General features: G+C 48.0%; 1 protein-coding gene across 7 annotated transcripts in view; it reads right to left on the bottom strand.

Annotated features, from left to right (window-relative positions):
* Positions 1 to 17,936, bottom strand: part of SLC41A3 (solute carrier family 41 member 3) — a 75,301-nt gene that overhangs the window by 36,280 nt on the left and 21,085 nt on the right. For 4 of the 7 annotated variants that reach the window (XM_017869881.1, XM_017869882.1, XM_017869883.1 and 1 more), the window contains exon 3: positions 5,871 to 5,978. The exons of 2 other annotated variants lie outside the window; for them this stretch is intronic. In XM_017869881.1, coding sequence (XP_017725370.1) covers positions 5,871 to 5,978 — 108 coding nt within the window. Of the gene's footprint in view, positions 1 to 5,870; positions 5,979 to 11,263; positions 12,281 to 17,936 lie in introns of those variants that run through there. One more of the 7 variants, XM_017869885.1, reaches the window with a different exon arrangement.

The following is a 17,936-nucleotide window of genomic DNA, read 5'->3' on the forward strand; positions in this document are numbered from 1 at the left end:
AAAAAAAAAAAAAAAAAAAAAAAAAAACTCAAAGCCTTTAGCTAAATTGACTAAGAAAAAAAGAAGTCTCAAAAAACTATAATTAAAAATGAAAATGGGACATAACTACTGATTCTACAGAAATAAAAAGGAATACAAGTGAGGAAATTGTATCCAAACACACTAGGCAGCCTAACTGAAATGATATATTCCTAGAGAAACACAATTTACCAGGACTGAATCATGGGGAAATAGAAAATTGGAATATACTGAAAACTAAGAAAACTAAATCAGTAATTAAGACCTCCCAACAAAGAAAACCCAGGACCAGAAGGCTTCACTAGCGACTTCTACCAAACATTTAAAGAAAAATTAACACCAATCCTCCATAAACTGTCCCAGAAAATTGAAGAGGGAGAAATACTTTCAAATTCATCCTATGAGAACAGTGTTACCCTAATACCAAAGCCAGACAAAGACACTAGAAGAAAAATCCGCAGACCAATATCTGCTGAATATTGATGCAAAAATCTTCAAAGAATACTAATAAATTGAATACAACAGTAAATTAAAAGGATTATGCACCATGACCAAGTGGGTTTGTTCCTGGAATACAAGATATTTCCACATAGAAAAATCAATCAATCCATGTTAACAGAATCAATGGGGGAAAAAACCACATGATGAACAAAGCATCTGACGAAATTCAACATCTTTCTATGATTAAAAAAACACACCCAAAAAACTAGAAATAAAAGGAAACTACCTCAACATAATAAAGATTATATGTGAAAATCCCACAGTAAACATCACTCTTAATGGTGGCAGACAAACTTTTGCTCCAAGATCAGGAACAGGACAAGGATGCCTGCTTTCACTGCTTCTATTTAACACACTACTAAAAGTTCTGGCCAAAGAAATTAGGCAAGAAATAAAAAAAAGTAAAAGGTATACAAACTGGAAAAGAAGAAGTAATATTACCTCTGTTTGCAGATAATGTAATCTTGTATGTTGAAAACTCTAAAGATCACACACACACACACACACACAAATTTTTATAATAAATGAATTCAGTAAAGATGAAGGATACAAAATCAACAAAAATCAGTTGTGTTTCTATACAATAACAATGAATAGTTCAAAAAAGAAGAAACAATACCATTTATAATAGCATCAAAAGGAATAAAATACTTATGAATTAACTTAACCAAGAAGGCAAAAGACTAGTACATTAAAAACCACAAAGTATTTCTGAAGAAATTCAAGAAGACACAAATAAATGAAAAGACATGCCATGTCCATGGACTGGAAGACTTAATATTGTTAAGGTGTCAATACTAGGCTGGGCATGGTGGCTCATGCCTGTAATCCCAGCACTTTGGGAGGTTGAGGCAGGTGGATCACTTGAGGTCAGGAGTTCAAGACCAGCCTGGCCAACATGGTGAAACCCCAACTCTATTACAAATACAAAAATTAGCCAGGCATGGTGGCAGGTGCCTGTAATCCCAGCTACTTGGGAGGCTGAGGCAGGAGAATTGTTTGAATCTGGGAGGTGGAGGTTGCAGTGAGCTGAGATCGCGCGACTGTACTCCAGCCTGGGCGATGGAGCGAAACTCCATCTCAAAAAAAAAAAAAAGAAAGAAAGAAAAAGAAAGATGTCAATACTAGCTGAAGAGTCTACAAATTTAATACAATCTCATCAACACCTAAACATTAAAATATTTAAGCAAAAAAACTAAATGCTGGCCAGCACAGTGACTCACGCTTGTAATCCCAGCACTTTGGGAGGCCAAAGTGGGCAAACAGCTTGAGCTCAGGAGTTTGAGACCAGCCTGGGCAACACAGTGAAATCCTGTCTCTACAAAAAATACAAAAATTAGCTGGGTGCAGTTGTTCATGCCTGTGGTCCCAGCTACTCAGGAGGCTGAGGTAGGAAGATCACCTGAGCCTGGGAGGCAGAGGGTACAGTAAGCCATGTTCATGCCATTGCACCCCAGCCTGGGTGACCCTGTCTCAAAACAAGCAAACAAACAAGAACTAAATGCTGTATTTTGATGAAATAGAAAAATACATTCATAAATTCCTATGGAATTTAAGGGACCCTGAATAGCCCAAACAATCTCAAGAAAGAACAAGGTTGGAGGTCTCATACTTCATGACTTCAAAACTTGTTACAAAACTACAGTAATCTGAATGGTGTGGTATAAAGACAGGCATAGAGATCAATGGAATAAAATATCCTGGAAATAAACCCTCGAATATACGGTCAAATGACAAGGGTGCCATGGACATTCAACGGGAAAAGGACAGTCTTCAAAAAAATGGAGCTGGGAAAACCAAATATCCACATGCAAAAGAATGAAGTTGGATGCTTATGTTACACCATGTACAAAAATAAACTCGAAATGAATCAAAGACCTAAACAAGAATTCAAACTACAAAAGTAATCAAAAGAAAACATACACAAAAAGTTTCAAGGCATTAGACTTGGCAATGATTTCTTGGATATGACACCAAAAGCACAGGTGACAAAAGCAAAAATAGATGAACTACATGAAAATTAAAACTTCTGTGCATTAAAGGACATAAGGCAAAAAGGTATCCTACAGAACTGGAGAAAATATTTGCCAAGCATATACTGATAAGAGATTAATATTCAGAAATATGAGGAACTACAACTCAACAACAGAACAACCAAGAAAACTAATTAAAAACTGAGTAAAGGACTTGAACAGTTTTCCAAAGAAGACGTACAAACAGCCAATAAGCACATTCATGCTCACCATCACTAGTTATTAGAAAAATTTGTATTAATTTTATAAGCTAAAAGAAAGAGAATTGATAACTTTACAACATTGACTTTTGACATTCAGGAACTTCACCTCTCTCCAAATTTTTATTTCTCTTTATAAAGCTTTGTAGTTTATTTGTGTAGGTTTTGCCCATTGTGTTTTGAGGATCATTCTGAAACTATTTAAAACTGGTTAATAGTTTGAAGGGAATCTCTTTTAAATTATACTTTATAAACGACTATTTCCAGTGTGAACAGGAGTATATAGAGACAAGTTTATGTATGTTAATGTATATACTTTATTTCATTTAGATGTTTTGAAACTGGCCCACTTTACTGTTTGTTTTACAGTTTTCTAAGTGATTTGCTCAGATTTTCCAAGAAGGTAAGCATATCACTAATAACATAAGTTTTTGTCTTCCAACATAAGTTTTTGTCTTCCTTTCCAATATTTAAGACTCTTATTTTCTTTTCCTAGTTTATTATACTAGCCAGAATACACAGAACAACATAAATAAAATATTCTTCTGTTTCAAGTTGCATTAAGAGTATCTTTGTAAGTCACATATGGGAGTTGAAGGAAAAATTAATAGATGGAGATTGAAGGTAGATCAGAGGGTCCGGTATGGAGTAGGGGAGTGGGCTGCAACAGTGACAAGAACTTCCCAGGGAGATGGAGATGTTCTGTGTCTCAACTAGGGTCATAGCTACAAAGGTGTATGTATTCGTCAAAAGTCATTGACCTGCACACTTAAACCCTCTGTTTTTATTGTTATCAATTTATACCTTAAGACTGATTTTTTTGAAAAAAATAACAAAGTAAAACCTTTGAGGCCGGGTGCGGTGGCTCACACCTGTAATCCCAGCACTTTGGGAGGCCGAGGCGGGCGGATCACGAGGTCAGGATATTGAGACCATCCTGGCTAACACAGTGAAACCCCGTCTCTACTGAAAATATAAAAAATTAGCCAGGCGTGGTGGCAGGCGCCTGTAGTCCCAGCTACTCGGGAGGCTGAGACAGGAGAATGGCATGAACCCAGGAGGCGGAGCTTGCAGTGAGCCGAGATCGCGCCACTGCACTCCAGCCTGGGCGATGAGCAAGACCCCATCTCAAAAAAAAAAAAGAAGTAAAACCTTTGAAGGTTCTACTGTGATAATAATGTGTCTATTCTCCTTTGAGACTGTTGTAATGAATTACATTAATATGGCCAGGTGCGGTGGCTCACGCCTGTAATCCCAGCACTTCGGGAGGCTGAGGCGGGTGGATCATGAGGTCAGGAGTTCAAGAATTACATTAATAGTTCTTTTTTCCTCTCATGTTTTACATATTTTAAGAGAATTAAAACACTAAGATATGATCATTGTAGAGAAGTGTTTAAAATGTAGTTACGGGCTGGGCACAGTGGCTCATGCGTATAATCCCAGCAGTTTGGGAGGTCACTTGAGGTCAGGAGTTCAAGACCAACCCGACCAACTTGGTGAAACCAGGCCTCTGCTAAAAATACAAAAATTGGCCGGGTGTGCTGGCACACACCTGTAATCCAGCTACTCTGGAGGCTTAGGCATGAGAATCACTTGAGCCCAGGAGGCAGGGGATGCAGTGAGCCAAGATCATGCCACTGGACTTCAGCCTGAGTGACACAGCAAAACTGTCTCAAAAAAAAAAAAAAAAATGCAGTTAAGTACTACGAAACAAACACCTGAAATGCCTCCATGGCAGAGATTACTACCAATATTTTTTTCCCTCCCAAACACTGACCAAAACAATTGTGCACACATATATGCATGTATACACACGAGTTGTGTGTGCATGTGTGTGGCTGCATCATGTTACCAGCTGCTCAGACATTTCCACATCCCACAAGGCTCCACATGATGTGTTAGTTTCCTCTTGCTGTTACAACAAACTTAGTGGTTTAAAACAAAAGAAATCCATCCTCTTACAGTTCTGGAGGACAGGAGTCTGAAATGAGTCTTACGGGGCCAAAATCAAAACCTCACTCTCTCTGGAAGCTCTAGGGGAGAATCTGTCTCCTTCTCTTTCCCAGCACACAGAGCTCCATCCCTTGGCTCATGGCCCTTCTTCCATCATCAAAGCCAGGAGCACATGATCTTTCCTCTTTTATGCTGCTTCCATCACATGGCCTTTTTTCCTGTCTGAAATGTCTCTCTGTTCCCCTCTATAAGGACCCCTGTGGTTATACTGGGTCTATCTGGATAATCCATGACAATCTCCCATCCCAAGGGGCTTCTCTTAGTCACTTCTGCAAAGGCCTCTCCCCTATAAGTTAACATCCACAGGTTCCAAGACCAGGACCTGGTTATCTTCGGGGCCACTGTTGGGCCACTCACACCTCACCTATCTCTTCAGCCTCATGTTCGGCAGCCCCCGCCCCCACCCCATCTGCCCTCTGCTCTCTAGCTATGTTGCTGTCCTCTCAGTTCCTTGAACACACCACAACCTCCTCTTGCCACAGTCTTTGTCACCTACAGGATATCATATGGGCATCAGAGAAAGGGAGAAACCATTCTGTGTAGTAGAAGGGAAAAAGCTTCAGTCTCCTGGGATAGCTGGGAAGGTGTGAGAAGAGCTGGCAAAGCTAGGAACTGTGTTGGTTCAAGTGCCCAGAGAAGACACCTCCAGCGATCAAGCATTCAGGGAGCCATTCTGGGGAGTAGAAGCCACTGAGGAAGGTTAACCTGGGTGACAAACCCTTCCTGTCTCCTCCATGGAACCCTCCATCAGGTCTGCATTGCTTGTCGTGTCTTCTGCGTGAATGTGTGATGGGGCTGAGCTCAGGGTCCAGGTGGATGCGGGTGGGAGAGTGGTGTGCAGACTCGGGGCACATGGCACACACTGACATTTAGGTCAAAGGAGGAATGGGGGCACGCAGGGTTGTGCACATCCCTCAGTCATCCAGTTTGGTAGTGGAAAGCCAGGGTGTTGGGCTGGGAGAGGGACCAGGGACAGCATCATGAGGTAACAAAACCCAGAAATATCCATTGTTTTGGAAAATCCAACCCACCGCCCACGAGCCAGGGGAGACCAGGTGGTCTGCCCCACGTTGTGGCCGCCTCAAATGTCCAGATGTCCACTTACAGCTGTGGAGAGTCTGGATGCCAGTGTCATCTCCAGGTTCCCCTTCAAGCCCACCAGGGGCGGCACCAACGTCAAAAGGTCTTTCACCTCCACAAACACAGGCCAGTGCTGGTAGGGAAAGAGTAAGGAGATAAGCCAAACACACACATCAGCAATCTCTGGAAATTTCTTGAGAGAACCTTCAGCAAGTCACTTTTCACTCCCTATAAAATGATCACATAGGACTAAGTTGTTTCTTAAATGACTTTAAACTAAACAGAAATAAATGAAGCTGTGAAAACCTTTTTAGTGCTGTTCACTGAATCAGCATCAGTGGCCGTAAGCACTCTGCAGGCTGGGCCAGGCTGGAGGCCAGCGGGTGGCAGCCATGCTGCATGTGCTCTGCACTGTGTTCTGTAGAGGCATGCATGGGTTCTGGACGAGAAAGTTGGGGAATTTCTCATGAATGGGGAGGCCTACAAACACCTGCAAGACGGCCAGACTGAGGAAGGGCCCTGCCTCTATTGGGGATCCAGGATCTTCACACAGGCCATGCAGGCCCTGCCTCCCTCTGCCCCCAGGTCCAGGGACTGCGTGCAAGCTGCCACTGAGCACCCTGTGGGGCTCAGGGTTTTTAAAAACATAGAATATGCCTCTATCCCATTAAATGTAGAAAAATCAATAACTTCAAAGACAGATGAAAGGGATTCATGCTTCAAGGAAAATGGAAAACACTTATTGGTAGAGGTGAAAACCATTCTTAACTGTTTAACGTGCAATTAGATGTTCCCCTAAATCAGTTTTAATGCCCCATCTGATCCTACTGATTTATTTTGCCTGTCTGGCTGCTGCAGAGATCTTTGACGCCTAACACTAGAAGCTTCTCCTGGTTTTGGAATTCTAGACCTGGAAACAAATCCCTGCTTTGTCATCAAGGAGAAAGGTGGCCTGGGATCTAGGCCCTGTCCCTCCCCTACAAGGCAAGAGCTGTGTAAAGATGTGCAAACCCACTCAGCCTCTAGGGACTTGGACCATCATCCACAAGCTGCCCAGCAACAGGCTTGACCAGGCGTGAAGGTGAAGAGATCAGGCCAGAGGCCCTTTAAGACTCCTTTCTGCTCTCAGACCAAGGAAGATGAGCACTGTTTAGTTTCTTCCTGTACCTTATCTACCGGGCCGTGGAATTCAGAATCCAGTTCCAGCTCTGGTGGAGTCCTGAGTTTGCCCTCTCTTAAAACTTGAGAAGAAAACAACGCCACCAGGCAAGGTGTCCTCCCATGCCTCACAGTCTCCTGGTGGCATCTGGCCACAGCTCTGTGCAGTTGTCCTCTCAGCCTGCACACCCCTCCACCCACCATAGGGTGGGCCTCTGTCCTCAGCAGAGGAACCAAGACCATCACGTACTTCCCAGCTGGCCTTCGGGCACCACCACCCACACTCTTCCTAGCCTCCTGTGGAGCCCAATGTGCTCATGGGCACTCTCTCTGCCTATACCCAAGACCCGGCACCCACCAACCCCAAAGTCACAGCAAACCCCTCCTTTCAGCCTGCCCCACCCAGCAGCCTTCCTCCTGCTCTCCCAGCACTACTACTTTGACAAATGCCTGTCCTCACCCATCACCCTCAGTGCTGCAGCCCTATGGCTCTCACTGTCTCCCCAAAGGAAGTGACGACACCTTTGAGGCATGGGAGGACACCTTGCCTGGTGGCCTCCTGATGAGTAAGCCCCATCTGCTGCTCTCCCTGCAGGTGGCACTGTCCCCCGGCCCCTGCACGGATAAAGCACCTGCTGACAGGCACAGCTCTGCACCCTCTCCCCTGGCCTCTGAACCTCCAGCCCCCAGTCCTGTGCCCACCTCACTATCCACCCAGTCTCGACCCCTCTTCCTCCACCTGACCATGTTAATACTGACCTTCCTTCCTGCTTTCTCTTCAGTTCTCCTTTCTCCCCACACCCTCTCCCTTCGGCAGCTCGAGTACCCTTCCACTGCCCACCCAGCACTATCTTCCAGCAGCCACCCCACCTGCTCCATGCTCCCGAGGCTTTCAGCAGGCAGCCTAGGCGGGAGACGGGGTGGAAGCTGAATCCTGATGCACGGTGGTCCTATCCTCCTTGCCAGCGGTTGCTATGACTCTGGTCAAGTGAGATCTGAGAAGTCCTGTCTGGTCACACTGGGTATCACACAACCATGATGGGACCAAAGTCTACGGACACTGGCTGAACTGTGTCCCCCAAAACTCATATGGTGAAGTCCTCATGCTTAGTACCAAAACATGACTGTATTTGGAGAGACTGTCTTTAATGAGATAATTAAGTTGAAATGCAGTCATGAGGGTGGGTCCTAGCCCAGCATGAGTGGCATCCTCACTAGAGGAGGAAATCTGGACCTAGACATGTACAGAGGGGAGACCATGTGAAGACACAGGGCCATCTGCAAAGCTCAAAAACCAACCCTGCCAACCCTTTCATCTCAGACTTCTGGCCTCTGGAATTGTGGAAAAAAATCAGTTTCTGTTGTTTCAGCTACCTGCTCTGTGGTTTTTTTTAATGGCAGTCCTAGCAAACTGATACAAATGTAAAGTGAAAAAATGCTGGGTGACACAGTTAATCCAGTAATTAACTAATTCTGTCCTATCTCTAGACTTCTTTACAGAGATAATAAGTGTCTTTGTTTTTAAAGTCCCTTTGAGTTAGTTCTCCTGTTACCTGCAGCCAACAGCAAATACACTGACTGACACCCTGGGCTTGCGTGGGTGCCCCCCAATGTCTACAGCTCGGAAGCCTCTGTGAGCATAAGATCTGCCCATCCAACTCTGGTTGAACACCCCACAAGCACCTCAAATCCCAAATCTCCAAACTTCTCCTCGCCACCCGTGTCCTTCCTGCTCTGCCAGCCAGGACTCAACGCCTTCTTTTCTCCAGTCTGACATTCAAGTCATCACAAATTTTAAATTCTGCCACCGCCCTCTCCAGCAACACTTTAAAGATGCCTATATCAGTCACTGGGGAGGCTGAAATCATCAGAAATAATGATTCTTGCACTTGAGGGGCTCTGAACTCTGCCCACAGTCCCCCAGCTCTTCCCTGCTCCTCCAGCCTCACCCTCGGGGTCATCTTTGACACCACTGCCTGGGGTGAGTTTTGTGGCACAAGTATGACCCCATCACTCAGCCACCTGCAACCCTTCACTGCCAACTCCTCTCCTGAGTATACCTAACGCATAAGTCCTATGAACCCCAAAGACACACAAGCACATGACAAGAACAGTCAATGCAAACCCACAGCGCTGGAGTCAGAGGTGGGGCTGAGACAGCTGAGCACAGAGGACTCTGCTGGGGCTCTGCTGAGAATGCCCCAGGTGGGGCTGCAACGGCCCCTGTACCTTGAGGTGGTCCATGGAGACGCACACAGAAATTGTGTCCTCTCCTACGTGTCTATGCTACCCTTCAATAAAACCAGCAAGACACTCATTTTAACATAAAGCAAATACCTGCTACACTCAGTGCACAGCACACCCTCTGAGCATAGCAGACAGAGCTCCTCATTCCTGCCCAGTGTCCCTTTCCCCATGACAGCAGCCACCCCGTCCCTCACTTTCCACAAATGCACACTATCATTCGCCCATATCTTTGCACATAAATCCCTCTGCTTGGAATATTCACGTCTTTTCAGGGCATCCTGGAAATTGCTACATTACCTTTAAAGTCCAAATCAAATTGTCCTGCTCCTCTGCAGATCCCCTGACCTCTAAGAAGAATGACTGCTCCCTCTTCCTTCAAGGCAAAGACCTGCTTGTGGCCTCCACTCCCTGCCTAGCCCTCCGGAATGCCTGACAGTCTCTCTCCCCAGCATCAACTGGGTGGTCTCAGGGAAGGAGCGATAAGCACAGCTCTAGGGTGAGGCTACTGGGGGAAGAAGTGGGTATTCAGGTTGCAAGCCCACAGAAACACAGGCTTTCTAATGGGGGGCTGGCCAGGAGGCAAAAGGCCACCCTAGTCCCAAAAGAGGATGAGTGTCCCATCAACTGAGACGAGCAAGCAGAAGCTGCCTGGGAGGTATCGTAAGCTCACATTAGGAGCCTGGGTGGCCTGGTGGGTACAGGCTGTCCCTCTCCAACTTGGAGCCGGGGCACAGACAGATGCTGAGTCGCCATTAGGAAGGAGGTGCTGCGTACACTCAGGAACATGAAACACTATTTGGGGTGTCCTCGTGGATTGAAAGTTTAAATTTACATTTACAGATTAAAAAGCAAAACTGCAGGCCAGGCACGGTGGCTCACGCCTGTAATCCCAGCACTTTGGGAGGCTGAGGTGGGTGGATCACAAGATCAGGAGTTCGAGACCAGCCTGGCCAACATGGTGACACCCCATCTCTACTAAAAATCCAAAAAAAATTAGCTGGGCATGGTGGTGGGTGCCTGTAATCCCAGCTACTTGGGAATTGAGGCAGGAGAATCATTTGAACCTAGGAGGCAAAGGTTGCAGTGAGCCAAGATTGCGTCATTATATTCCAGCCTGGGCGACAGGGCAAGACTCCATCTCAAAAAAAAAAAAAAAAAAAAAAAAAAAAAGCAAAACTGCATAGTATAAACCATATATGTATATGTTCACATGTACATAGAAAATTGTCTTGAAAGGTCCACAGCAGCGGTGATAGAGATGAGGGGACAGCCTTCCTCCATTGCTTGGGTATATTTTCCAATTTTTCTAAACTGACTCTACGAAATGCTTCAGCTGACAGATAGCACAAACCTCTCAATGATTCCAACACGCTGCCTGAACCAAGCTAGGGGAGAAACAGATTGTGATAAGCGAATCTCCCTCAGCACACGCCTCCACTGCAGGGAGATCGCCGTTGCCCTCCCACCTGCACCCTCGGGCTCCAAACCTTGTCCTTTTTCACCAGGGACCACACCAGGATGCTGAGGGCTGGGCACACCGCAGCTCTGCCTGCAGCGGTCATGCCCCTACCCTACAGCACACAGACTCAGTGATCTGGTCCTCACAATTCTGTGAGGTGGGGGCTTTCATTATCCCCATTTTACAGATGGGGAAATCAAGGCAGAACAGTGTGACTAAAAATCCCCTCCACTGGTGAGTGGCAGACCCTGCCTCGTGAGCCCACATGCACTGGGAGAAAGGTGGTTTGAGCTCCTTGGGCTGAGGAGGCACACGTAGGCTAAGGTTCTAACAAACCTCCATCATTCTGTGAATCTCCAATGCTGAGGTCTCAGTGTCAGAGGTCCCTCCTGACAGTCTCACTGACACCCGGGACACTCAAGCGGCAAGAGCAGGTTCAGGGCTGCTGTCCCACTCTGGAGGCCCCTTATGAATCCAGCCTGCCCTGTCTGTGGTGCCAGGAGACCCGGTCTGTGTGTCTCCCACCCCTGATCACCCAGACACCCAGTACGCACTTGAACGGTGTTCATCACCAGGCCGGCCGCCATCATGCACAAGCCGGACAGCAGAATGGGCACCACGACCTGGCACATGATGGTGAAGAAAGACTCAGGCAAGACCCCATGTGGGGACCGGGTGAGCTCACAGCTGAAGCCTCGCAGCTTCTTGCCCCGAAAGCAAAACTCCAGATTCAGCTGGGTGACCACCATGGCCAGGCAACGCAACACGATCCCAGGAGCACGAAGTCGGAGCCTGGGGTGCTCCAGTCCTCTCCTCCTGGCCCACACCAGGACGCTGTTCCCAAGAAGTTCACACAAACAGAAGCTTGTCAGTCGCCAGGTGCCGTGCGCCTGCAGAAAGCTCCCCAACGGCCCCTTGGCCGAGGGCCAGCACAGATGAGTGAGGAACAAAGGCCAGTGTGACTCAGGGCCTCATTACGGAGACTCTGCTGTCCCTCCCTGAAGGTCAGGCTCTCCTCAGACAGTGGCTGTGTGTCCGCCTGGACCTCCCTCTGCCGGCCTGCCATGGAGGCTCATGGTCCCTCCACACCGGCCTTGACAGCAATCAGCAGCCCAGCAATCAGCAGCCCAGCAGGCCAGTCCATACTGGCTTGGGCTGGACAGAGCTGGAGCGTACGTGGGGCCTGGCCTTGGTGAGTGCCCACACAGAGGTCTGCTGCCACCTCGCCCTGTACAAGTGTCCTGGGCTGTTCCCCTCCTGGCAGAGGAGAGCCTGGGGAGATATCAGCACAGAGGGACTGCCTCCTCGGGCCAACTCTACAGACCTCAAGTTTTATTCCTCAAGGCCAACAGTCTGTGGGTCTCCAAGCAGAAAGCCACACCCTGGGTCATCTCGAGTTGTGTCCAGCCAGGGGGTTCATGGCCACAGGAAGCTGTGTTCACAGAAAAAAACGCAGCCCTGTTCTCCCTCCATGGCATGGAAGACTCATAAAAATGCTTCCAAAGTGACCTCACTTTCTTCAGCTACAAAGGTGAGACTGGGCCTGCTGACCCCACCTCACCCAGAGAAGAAGGGGCTGGGAAGCCACTTCTGACTCCTGGGGTTCTGTTGTTGGGTGTGTCCTCTGTGCATTCCACAGGCACCAGGAACAGAATGTTCAGGCCTGAGGGCAGGCTGGGGCAGGCAGAAGCCCGAAGCTGGGGGTCAGATTCACATCGGCTGAACCCAGGGCTGTGGTCAGGTCTAGGCCTCACTTCCACTCCCATCCCTAAACTGTCACCCTAGTGGGCACCTTATCTGGTTCTCCTGTTGGACAGCCTATCCCAGGCTCAAGTGCAGACCCCAGCCTGGAGTCCACTGCCCTCCCCAGTGTGGATCCTACCGGCCTCCCCAAGGCTGTCCCTGCAACCGAACTCCAGATGAATTTCTCCAGCACCTGTTCCCCTCGTGCCCCCAATATTCCTTGCACTGAATCTTTGCGCACACCCTTCATTTACTCATTCATTCAACAGATATTTTCAACCCAATCGTAGGACCAATGCATAATGGGCCCTAAAATCCAGCACAATTCCCACTGAGAGCTAGAGTTTCTGCCCCCTCTCCCCTCTGTCCCCACAGCTTAACCGAGAGAACAAAGTGGAAGAGACGCTGTGGCAGTTTCTGGGTGTGGATCTTAAGAAACTGACAACTTCTATGTCCTATCTCTTGGGCTGCTCATGCTCCCAGTTACTCTGCTGTGAGGAAGACCACGTGGTCACAGGTAGAGGCCGTAAGCCAGGGTCTTGCCCACAGCCCAGCCTTGCACACGAGTGCGCCATCTTGGGCTGGCCCAACAGCCACAGTGCAGAGCAGAAGGTTCTTCTCACCAGGCCCTGCCCAACCTGTGGATTCCGCATCAAACAATAATTGGCTTTAAACAAACTGCTAAGCTTTGGTGTCCTTTGTTATGCAGCCGTAGTTAACTGCATTTGGGGAATCTCTTCCCGTGATCTCGCTATTTCAGATGTAGCAACTCCCAAACTTCTCACAGCCCAGACCTCTCCTCCGAGCTTTCAGACCATATACCTAAGCCCTGGTAGGGATGAGCACGTGTCTCACTCTGCCAGTCTCTCAGGACTGCCACTTCCAAGCCTGCCTCTCGCAAGTGGCCTGCCTCAAGGAAAGGTTCTGCCAGAAATGCAAGCCTCACTCTGAGCCCCGACCACCTCAGTCCCACATTCACTCTGCATGTGCCCATACCTCTCCCACAGTTGTCCCCCACTCCCGCCCACAGACGCTGCCTTCGCCACAGCCCTTTGTCCCTCTAACCTATCTCCCCACAAACCCAGTGTGTGCTCTTCACAGGCACAACCCACAGGGGCACTATGAGGATGGTGCTTGCTTGCACATCCTCCATGGCAGTCAACACACAGCCTGAGAAAGGGGCATCTGGACCCCTTGCAATCTGGAAAGACACATCCACGTGATCCTCCTCCTTTCTAGTACACGGTCATATGCTGCAGCGGCAGAGGGAACTTCTCACGACCCTCATGGGGGCCATGCCCATGCTCCTCCCCTCTGCTGTGGGCCGACACATCACCCAGGCCAAACATCTGCTAGGCCTTGTGGCCAGCTGAGGCACCTCCTCTCAGCCAGAGCCTAACAGTTATTTCCCCAGAATTCCCAATGTACTCTCTGAACCTCTCTGAAGACAGGTCCCACTTACGCATAACAGAAGCATGAAATGCAGGTGTATCTGCTCTCCCTCCCTGGCATGCACCCTTCCTGAGAACAGAGCCCTTCTCACTGCTACAATCTTGGGGATTCTCCATGGCTCCACTCCACAGATCAGTACTTAGGGATTAGTATTTGCCAGCCTCCACCCTAAATGCCAGGGTACACTGTGAGCAGAACAAACACAGGTTATCAGATAGTCAAAAAAAAAGAAGAGAGAAAGAAATGATGATCTGTGACAAATGCTCTGAAGGAAATCCAGGGCATAACGAGGGCACAGAGCAGACTTGGCCACACGCAAACACTCAGTCACTGCAAATGAATGAAGGAATGCCCGTTTGTTCCCTTGTGTAGCAGTCTGTAATTCTCAGAGCTCTCTCACATTCTATCATTTTCACAACAGCCCTGGGATGTTCACAGGAACTACAGCATTCTGTTTTGCAAACGAAGAAAATGAACAGTTTTCCCAAGATCACACAGCAAGTTAGTGTCAAAGGCAGGCCAAGACCCTCAGCTTCTGGGCTGCCACTCCTGCCTGCCAACCCCATCACTGTCCGTCATCCATGGTTAGGATCAGTTTGTTCAAACAGGAGATTGAACCGGCAGGAGGCAGAGAGAAATGGCCTGACTCTGAGAGAAGTGTTGCAGAAGGTTACTGGTTTAAAGGCATCACCTGGTTAAAGACAGAGTCCTCTAGGCTGGCCTAGTTTCTCTGGCTGCTCAAGGTCTGTTGTGGGATGCACGTTCCCAAGGCACACAGCTGAGAAGACCCCAGACAGGTGATCACTTCCTTCAGGTGTCAGTACCTCTCAGTGTTGTCATAGTTTTGGACATGGTCGAACATCATCGCACAACTTATAATCATACACAGTGAATCCTGGAACCATCCTCATCAGCACAGGAGATGCAGAAATAAACTATTTGCATACTCTCATCTAGAAAGAGGTGTCTGATCAAGTAAGTTACAAAACATTACAAAAATGTTTCTCAAATCTGTTTAAAAATTGAGTGAGAGACCAGGCGCAGTGGCTCACGCCTGTAATCCCAGCACTTTGGGAGGCCGAGGCAGGCAGATCACCTGAGGTCAGGAGTTCGAGACCAGTTTGACCAACATGGAGAAACCTCATCTCTACTAGTAATACAAAAATTAGCTGGGCATGGTGGCACACGCCTGTAATCCCAGCAACTCGGGAGGCTGAGGCACCAGAATTGCTTGAACCCAGGAGGCGGAGGTTGCAGTGAGCTGAGATCATGCCATTACACTCCAGCCTGGAAAACAAAAGCGAAACTCTGTCTCAAAAAAAAAAAAAAAAAATTGAGTAAGATACACACACACACACACACACACACACACACACGTGCATGCACTGTGAAACATTCAGAAGGATATATACCAAAATGCTAACAGTAGTTGCCTTTGGGTGGTGGGTTCATAAGTAATCTTTATTTTATAATTTTCTGTCTATTCTGACAATTGTGATTATTTCCTTTTATAAATCAAGAAAAACTGTCATCAAAAGCAAATAATGTAATTATATAAGAAAAATGACTTTCCTGTGAAAACCTGAGAACAAAACATGTCAACACAGCTCACTGAGTTATAATCCAGAAAATCAAGAGTGTGGTTTTAAAAATAGCTCAGTAGCACAGCATAAAAATCTGAGAGCTTGAAATAGATTCCAGCTACATGGAGCACCAGGTGGAAGCTGGGTCCGGCGGTTTCTGTGTGACCTCTGGGCCTCCAGTCCACCCCACAGCCCACAGCATGAGCAAGTGGCACAAGATCAGTGGTGCTCACCCATCAGGGGCACCAGGACCACCTGAGGGGCTTCTGCAACAGGCCGTCCAGACCCCACAAAGACCACAGGATCAGAACACTGAGGACCACTGATCTCTGCCCACTGCCTCGTTCTTACTGGCGTGTGTTTTTAGGGGAGGGTCCACACAGCGTGGGCAGGGGCTCTGGAGTACATTTCTGACGCTGCAGCAGGAACTGCTCATTTACCAGAAGCAGTTTCCAACGCAGCATCCAATTCATTTCTCAGGGTCACCCTGACCCTCGGCAGGTTCTCAGCCAGATGGTCATTCTAACAGGCATGAATTCTTCCCCCATCTTGTTCAGATCTCACAGATCAGGTCAATTAAATTTTAAATAACTCTTAAGGTTCTTCTTTATTTTCTGCTTCTGATCTCGACTGGCAGAAACCACCCACAGGTGGAGATGAAAGACTTGTCCACCCCCTGCCAGGCTGGCCTGCTCACGCACTGTCTTCAAGCAGCCTCTCTTGCCTCCCCTGCAACACCTCCCCCTGGGGAAAGGGGATCTTCTTGGCCTCCCTCCACAGGGCCGCTCCCACCATTTGCTGGAGCACACAGCCCTCACTGCTATCAACGTTGACCCCAGCACCTGCTGTGTGAGCGGCATGAGGGCAGGACTGTCTGCCTGGCACAGGTACATAGTATATGCTGCCTGAATGAGTGAATGAATGAATGAATGAATGAACGAACTGCTGTGGCCCTCACTTGCCCAGGGCTGGGTGTCAAGGGTCCACCATACCCTTAACCCAAGGGTGAGACCCCCCTCCCTCACCAATGAGGTGAAGAGGAGGTGACCATAACTGGCTCACGAACAGATGGGCCCACCGTGACTGAGGACACCTGGCCAGCTCTCCCTGCCTGCTCTTTGCTTGCTAACAAGCCCTAACAGTCAGCTGGGATGCAACTGCCAGTTGCTATCTCTCTTGGGCTCTGTCATCTCCTCCCACCCTAAAGGGCTGTTTTTGCCCCCATGACGAGAACTACCATTAACTGACTACAGGCTGGTGTGAGTCTGGCGTGTGCTCCCTGGCACTCCTGCCACCTGGTCTGACTTACAAATTGGCTTGACAAGATGAGACCCCACAGACCCTCCCCTGCTCCCCATTAAAACAGTTAATACCACCCAATGCAAATTACAACAGCACCTTCAAGGAGGGAAACTTATTATGCAAGACTTAAACAGGGTACGTCAATCCCCCTGCCTCTCCTTTACACAGGGCAATTTGGCTCATTCCTAAACCTGCAGAGAACGAAAGGGTGCCTCCTGGTGGATTACCACCACCTTAATGCCGTGACCCTGTCCATTCAGACCCCACATCCAGCACCGAATATTACAGAAATCACTGACTCCATCCAAATCAACTGGTACTTTGCTGCTATAGACTTGGTTAATACATTCTGTTCAGTGTCTATTTCACCAGCCTCTCAGACACAGTTGGCCTTCACCTCTAAAGGGACACTAGATATCTTTTCCAGGCTCCCCATGGGGACCTCCACAGCTCTGCCATCACACACAGTCATGTGGCCAAGGTCTCCCCTGCATCTGCCTTTCTCAGGAACACAGTTATATTACACTGATGATGCCTTCCTCCAGGCTCCTTTGACTCACTAATTAAGGCATACAAGTAACTCACAAAGGTACTCACAACGAGAGCAGGGGCCATCACCCCACATGTGGTGTGAGGCCTGGCACCTTGGTTAAACGCCTGAAAAATATTTGGTAAACTGAGAGCCGTTCCATCCCCAACACTGCAACAAAAGAGCTATTAACCCTCTCAGCATCCACAACATTAATACAAGTCTCTAACATCTTTTAGTTCCTTTTGCGTTCCGGACCTTTGGGTGCCTGTGACAGTGATGACACCCAGTGGAGGTCCCTTTGCCACTTTCCTTTTGGGTTCTGGAAGCAACATATTTCTCATCTACAAATTTTACTTATGCCCATTTATGCTGTCATCTGCAAAGCAAGCCAACTCAAACGGGCCACTCCAACAAAAGGTTCTAGGATCTGCCCAAGTTAAAATCAGCAGTCACTCCTATTAGTGCCCCCAGAAACGCCTTCATGGAAGAGAGGGGCATTAGCAACTTCCCCTCAAGCCCTGGAGTCTAGAGGCTGATGGCCATAAGTTGTCTAGGGGCTGTGGATCCAGGGAAATGCTCTCCTCCACCCTGTACTGTGCACCATCAGAGAAGCAG

Source organism: Rhinopithecus bieti, unplaced genomic scaffold (genome assembly GCF_001698545.2).
Source record: "Rhinopithecus bieti isolate Rb0 unplaced genomic scaffold, ASM169854v2 scaffold_5333, whole genome shotgun sequence".
Lineage (NCBI taxonomy): Eukaryota > Metazoa > Chordata > Mammalia > Primates > Cercopithecidae > Rhinopithecus > Rhinopithecus bieti.